Source organism: Coptis chinensis, chromosome 1 (assembly GCF_015680905.1).
Source record: "Coptis chinensis isolate HL-2020 chromosome 1, ASM1568090v1, whole genome shotgun sequence".
Taxonomy (NCBI): domain Eukaryota; kingdom Viridiplantae; phylum Streptophyta; class Magnoliopsida; order Ranunculales; family Ranunculaceae; genus Coptis; species Coptis chinensis.
Window position 1 is genome coordinate 16,790,773 of NC_141456.1, and position 7,479 is coordinate 16,798,251.

General features: G+C 35.2%; 1 protein-coding gene across 1 annotated transcript; it reads left to right on the forward strand.

Annotated features, from left to right (window-relative positions):
• The first annotated feature begins 1,747 nt into the window (after positions 1 to 1,747).
• Positions 1,748 to 6,502, forward strand: LOC147522540 (uncharacterized). Its single transcript, XM_086594093.1, has 5 exons — positions 1,748 to 2,348; positions 2,426 to 3,825; positions 5,000 to 5,416; positions 5,804 to 6,027; positions 6,166 to 6,502. Exons 1-5 carry the CDS (start codon positions 2,263 to 2,265, stop codon positions 6,415 to 6,417), a joined length of 2,379 nt encoding a protein of 792 aa, XP_086450219.1. The 5' UTR covers positions 1,748 to 2,262; the 3' UTR covers positions 6,418 to 6,502.
• Positions 6,503 to 7,479: the final 977 nt, after the last annotated feature.

A 7,479-nucleotide genomic window follows, 5' to 3' on the forward strand; every position in this document is an offset into this window, starting at 1 on the left:
GGAGAGAAATGCCTTCCCTCACACTGATTCATGCCTTCGGGGTACTAATACATAAGCACATGAAAATATAAAGTGAGTATTCTTCTTTTTTTTTTTTTTTTTTTTCGATAAAATAAAGTGAGTATTCAGGCTATATATTAGAATATCTTTACAAAAATAAATCAGGCTATGTATTAAAGGTGGTTGCACTCTTTGATTTATTGGTCCTTTGGTTTACGCACTAGACTGTTTCCTCTTTCCACTTAAATCCACGACGTTTTCGTGCATTGGTTAGTATCAGGAATGTGATCACATTTGTTAATCAAATTCAGCAGCCACATTAGGTTGCATCACTTTCCCTTTATTAATATATATACAATTAGATGGTGGCATTACCCAACCCAAGCACTGAAACCACATTTATACTACCCAACAAAGTATTTCCTGAATTTTGTTTCATAAAAAGGATGCCTAGCGGATTTACATCTAGGAAAAAAATTTATTGAATGTTTCCACCAACCAATGCCCAGTGAGAAATAAAACATCGCATTCCTTCTTTCCTTCTCAATCCACTGGCTGTGCACATGCATGTTTAGCTCTATTAAAATCGAATCCTTGAAAAAGTAAAAGAAAGGATGAAGATTTTAACCAAAGAAATTATGTAACTTAGTGGTTTTAGAGTAACCGAAATATAGACTGATCACTGACGAAAATGTGTCGACATGATAGTCTGGTACTCTGTTATAGTGGTATTGGCTTTGCTAAAGGTGACAATTCATAATTCACCTCCATTTCATATTTTCATATCAACAACGAAACAGGTCAGCAAATAGACAATCTATTTTGTATTACAGTCAAAATCAGTAAATAATTATGTGCTATGAGACAAGGCAAACAATAGATGCCTGATATTGCCGTTCATGCTTTAGACATTTAGTCAAATTAGATTACGTGTAGCCACTAATTCTTGCAGGCTCACGCGAAATTATTCCTCACCACCAATTGTGTCAATATATTGTTTTTCACAAATATTATTATCTTTTAGAACATGAACATCTAAAACCCTGACTAGCTAAAACCCAAATCCTTCAAAATCAACTATCACTACTTTAAAATATAATAACAAATCGATATCAAATTGTCAAGTTATAGCCTAATAATGCCAGTAAATTTAGTAAAGTAATCAAAATTATTCGACAAAGTCACATACGGCCCAAAATAACTTCACTAGGGATGAATGGATGTTAACCATTCGGACCTCGTAGATGGCAATATAGTTTTTTTTAGCTGGACCATTGTGAACGAGTTTGTATCTTGTGGAGCCTATGACCCTACTTAGGTGCAACGACGTGCCATGCATGTTTGATTGTTCATGGTTCCCTAGACTTCAATCCACGCTATCCATATTTTTCCAATGTTAGGGAGGCGAATTTTGAAAAGTAATATTTCTGCTCATAAGAATTTAAGAAATGCAACTTCTTATATCTTTCTCTCAAGAGAAAATTCGGTTCAATTTATTCTCTTGAAATTGACAGTGCGATTGGACTCTACCGTCCAGAGCTTTTTCGTTTTTTAAAATCTCAGTAAATATCGTGATATTTTGAAATAATTTTGGTACATATAATTTTATTTCTTTTAATGGAACATGACTGTATGTCTGTATGAGAATATCCACAATTAATATCGCAGATATCTGAGATATTTCATTCATTTATTCTTTTTGGCAGGTGCCAGGTGTACATATATATACATATATTTGGTCGTAGAAGGAATCATGGCTGGCGTAAAGTTCAACACGGTTTTAACTCCTTTACCTGAAAAATGAAACACATATAACTTGCTGCATCAAACACCACAATTTTAGAATAAGACTAGTTACCTCAAAATATTGTCTCCCTCCTCATTTCTCATACAAGTACACTGTACACATTACATTTTTTTCCCACGATACACAGTGAAGAAGTGTGAAGAAACAGAACCAAGTCGTTCAACTGTTATTATCTTTTCCTTTTTCATAGCCTTTAAACTCGTTTTATTTGGTCAGGTATCAACTTCTTTTAACAGAACTATTGAATTATTCACCTTAAACTCCCTTTTAACAGGTGACAAGTCTATTTGATGTGAAAGAATAATTCTATGACACACAACTGAAGTGTTTTGCTTCAAAATGAAATAAACATGGATTACTAAGTTGAATTTTGAGGAAGTGAATAATGATATATGGTTGATACCCATTTTTAGTTGGTTAATGAAGGAACTGTTAATGAATTCTTCTGGGAAAAAATGGTGTTCATTGCTAGTTCTTTTTGGTTCTCTGTTTCCACTTTCATGGTTACTCTGTTCAGGTCCATAACCAATAGTTTTTTCAGGTAAAGTTTTATTCTTTTGTACTATTTTTTAATTGGGTTTTGTTTTGTTTTTTATGTTTTTAAATTTGATTTTGCAGATATGGAATTGATGTGAGTACTGAAAAGGAATGTTTTAAGGCCAATGATGTTGTTACTAATGAAGGTAATGAAATTGAAGTTCTTGATTATGAGGATTCTGACAATGATACCTTGGGGGAAAAAGAAACGTCGCCGAAGTTTAGTTTTAAGTTTCAATTTCAGCCTTATAATGATAGTGTAAGTAGTATTGGAGATACTATAGCTAGTACTAGTAATAAGCGTGAGTTTATACCAAAGAAGGCTTTAAGTGGTTTTATAGAAGAACCAAATGTTATGAGCTTTACTGTTAAAGAAATGTATCTAAATGCAAATGAAGTTTCTGTTGATAATAAAGAGATTTTAGAGGATGGGTTTTTGTCTGAGAAAGATTTTATGAAACATAACTCAGAAAGAGAAGTTGTTAGTGAAGAAATAATGAACAATTTATATAGTGTCGAGGAGTCTGAGAACCTAGAGTGTGTAGTTTTGAGTGAAGCTGTTTTATCTGAGAAGGAAGAGTCAGTCAGTTCGCTTAGCAGTTCTCTGGGGAAAGAAGAATTCAATGATGAAATTGACTTTATAGATGGAAATGAATTATGTGGTTTTGATTCGGAACCCGAATCTGTTAAGTTATGGGATAAGTTCTCTGTTATGAACCATATGATGGACTCAAACAGCGACGAGTTTTTGTCTGATGCAGATTTCGATAGTGAAGATGAACCAGAATCTGCGGTCGAATTGGGTGAAAAGAAGGTAGAGATAATGGAAGATACTCAGAATTCTGAAGAAATTCATTTGGAAACTCAGGGAATTTTGGACCAAGAGGGTTTTGAACTAAGTGATCGGACTTTACCTTTTGAAAACCCAACAGGACATGAATCGACTGATATTGATGAGGTTTTAGAAATGATTAATGATATTGAAAAACTTGAAGAACTTCATCTGCAACACTCAAGTATTTTGGAAACAGATGCTCATATTGAGAGAGAATTTCGCGAAATTCAAGATGAATGTGAGCAAGAAGATTCCGAAAGAAAAGGGGCTGATGTAGTTGGTGATAATGAAAACCAGGAGGAGTCTAATTTGCAGGAACAATCGTTGTCAGATTGTAAGGAGTCTAATTTACAGGAGCAATCTCTGTCGGATTTTGAGGAATCTAATGGCTTAGAAACTCTTTGGGAGCACCAGGACCTGATAGAACAGCTGAAAATGGAATTAAGAAAGGTCAGAGATACAGGACTTCCTACCATCTTAGAAGAATCTGAGTCTCCAAGGATGTCTGAAGATCTAAAGCCTTGGAAGATTGACGAGAAGTTTGAACACGAAGATAGAATGGATGAGTTGCACAAATTCTACAAGAGCTACAGAGAAAGGATGAGAAAATTTGATATCTTGAACTACCAGAAGATGTATGCAATAGGTAAGTCCCACTCTTCATTCTTTATTTCAGTTGAACATTTTGTTTCAGGATATATCTTTTACGGCATAATTTATCAACTACTACCAATCCGCTTTATATTGTTAACACATTGGCTTTTCTCAGTAAGGCAATCAATTTCTTGCTTTTTGATTGACAGATTAGAATTAGCTTAATGGAGTCTCAATGCTATATAATAGAATAGATCATCAAATAGATTTTGCTGTGTAGTTTACGTAACATTGAGAAAACTATTATATGCATAGTTATACTATCTACTTCTAAAATAGATGTATTTTAATACCTTGACGTTGTCATTATCTTGTGACACTAAAATTTTTAGAAGAGGAAACTAAAGTTTTTTATCACGACAGCAATTTAACATCAAATGGCATCACTGTTATGTTCAAAGAAGTGCCCTATTTGAGTGTGTTGTAAGACCACAAGCAGTTCATACTTCATAGTGACCAGTTACAAGGTTTTGGAGTTTGAATTTCACAGAAAATAGTTTTTGTTAGAAGAACTGTTTATACACCTTTGACGTTATGTGTAGATTAGACAAGTGCCAAAAGGAAAAGAACTTTTATGTGTTCATAACGTTGATTTGTAGGGATACCACATACCAGCATACAAATTAGAGCTCGATTATGCATGGATAAGCATATGATGCTTGACACACTACCAAACACCCCATAAAAGCAGTAGGAGGTAAGTATTACTTCTTATTCTCATTCCTTTTCCCACCCACTCCACCTCTTTATTTCCTCTTAGATCCTGAGTTCTTTAAAGACGCAGATTGCTAAGCAAATGTAGGAGTCTTTTTCTATGTACAAGATTCTTTAGCTATGAGGTGTCCCTAAAAAACAATGGAACAGTGAAGGTAGAATACTTTAAAAAGTGGTTGCTGTCTCACTGTTTAAGGGGAGTTGCCTCCATCATTCCATGTTCTTCACGGGGATTCTTAGCAAACCATAACCAGGTCCCTCATAAGCTCATGTCTAGCACTCTAGCATATTGGACCCTCTTATTTGTCTGAAACTATTTTGCCTCAACAGAGTGGGCATGAATAACAAATATCTTCCTTGCTGTATGAATAAAATCCTTTACTTCTGCCTCTTTCTTGGGATATTTACTTTTCGTTCTGTAGCAAACCTAATCACCATTTGTTTTTTGGCAGGTTTTCTTCAGTTAAAGGACCACCCGCTTCAGTCTACTACAACCCGTAAATCTTCTACTCCAACTCTTACGTCAATGTTATCTCAGAACTTTTTATTGCCTAAACGCCGAAGACCTGAAGCAGATTCATCCATAATGTTTGTCAGAGAATTGGAGAGCCATTTAGAGACTGTGTACGTTGGCCAGTTGTGTCTATCTTGGGAGTTCCTCCATTGGCAATATGGAAAGGCCAGGGAGCTTTTAGAGTCCGACCCCTATGAGATTCGTCCATACAACCAAGTTGCTGGAGAGTTTCAACAATTTCAAGTGCTCATGCAAAGATTCCTGGAAAATGAGCCTTTTCAAGGACCTCGCGTTCAAAACTACATTAAAAATCGATGTGTGCTTCGCAATCTGCTTCAAGTTCCAGTCATAAAAGGTACATCTATTCGCGATGCCTTTCAAATTGATGGAAAAAATCAGTCTAACATATAGGGATGAATATACCATTCATTGTCCTATCTAAACTTTTTCTATAATTTTACCCGACCAGAACTCGAAGTTAAGTATTCATCTGTGGTAGGGCAAGAAAAATAAAAATAAAAATAAAAGGCTCAGACCATAAAATTGTCACCCAAATATATCCTTACTGCTGAATCCTTGGTGAAGTGGTGTAGATTTTCAAAGTTGCACGCAAAAAGGGGTCTACATCCCTTAGTCATGTGACATTTTCCATCTGTATGCCAATCCATTCTACAGCCACTTATTACTTTTTTTTGGTTGAAAGATGTGGATTTCTTGAAGTTAATGAAGTTAATTTGTGCAGAGGATCCAAAGGATAAAGAAGGACGAAGATTAAGAAAGGATGCCATTACATGCTCAATGCTGTTAGGAATTGTTGAAGAATCCTTGCACATATTTTGGGATTTTGTTCGAGCGGATAAGCATGATGGTAACATCATTTTAAAGGGCCTTTCCGCGTCTCAGCTCAAACTCCTCGACCCTGCTGATACAGAGCTTTTGATGGATGTCCAAACAAATCTTCAAAAGGTTTCAATCTAAACAATCTTTTTTTTTTTCAATCTAAACATTATAAATCATCCATACAGTAAGTATGTGTTCGTGTGGTAAATATGGTACGATGTTCAAGTAATTTATCATTGTCACTTTCTCTCTATTAAAATGCAGAAGGAAAAGAAGCTTAAGGACATGTTGAGGAGTGGAAACTGCATTGTAAAGAGGTTCCAAAAGCATCAGAAAGAACAATCAGATCAACTCATTTTCTTCTCACAGGTCGACCTGAAACTAGTATCGAGGGTGCTGAAAATGTCAAGAATAACAACGGATCAGCTAGTGTGGTGTCGTACAAAACTAGGCAGGATCTCTATTGTACAGAGGAAGATCCATGTAGAGCCCTCATTTTTGCTCTTTCCATGTTGAAGTTGTTAGCTTCTATTTTGACCAGTTTTTCTGTTCAAAGGTAGTTTATATGTAAATAACCGAAATAAGAGAGAAAGTTAGTCTATGTTGTCATCGTGCGAAAAATAGTCTAGGACTTCTGAATTGCAATTTGCAAAACCATGAGAATTGAGGCCGTATGCAACATAAACATTAAGGAGCTCAGAGAATTTATAGATGGATGTGTCATGTATGGTGGATGTACTCTTCTCTTTACAGCCTTTCGACCACACACTATTCATGTAGCCAGTTCCGGTGGATGAGCAATTCATGCACACAAGAACATGTACTGCCCCTCAAACTCCTAAACATTTCATAGGAGCTGTGGAACTGCTGTGAAAGTTCATTTCCTCCTAGTGAAACAATCCGAGTGGAATATATAAGCATACACAGATTGTTAGAGTTCAATCTCTACACTATATGATAGTCAGGTATTTAGCAACTCTCTCCAGGGTTGAGTAGGCAATTTGTAATCTCCATACTTGCTCAATTTCGAAACATCTCCCTCACAAAAATTAGAACAAATCTCCTATTTATTAATAATTTAGAAAAACCTCTCTAATATCATTTGAATTATATAATCATCTCCAATTTCTCTCGCTAATATTAGAATAAATTCTCTTTTATTAATAATTTAGAAAAACCTTTTTAATGTTACTTAAATAACATAATTATTCTCTATTAAAAAAATAGATGAGCCTTTCTTACATAATTACAATTATCAATTAGAATTAGAATCTAAAAAAATCATGTTAATGATCGAACTCGAGGGACGTGTTTCAAGAGTTTAAGACTTGAGAAAAAAAAAACCCCGGATGGACACCATGGTTTGCATACTTGTTTTCTAAAACTTCTCTATATGGCAAGACGTGAGATTAAATATTGTTCTGGAGCCTTGTTGAGTCTTTGAGACTTATTATATGGTCTCACACTACTCACTATAGTGGCTAAGTGGCTAACAACCAGACTAACAAATTTTGTCCGTCATGAATTTTGCCTTCTATGCCCGGGCTAACGACCAGACTATGAAATTTTGTTCCTGTC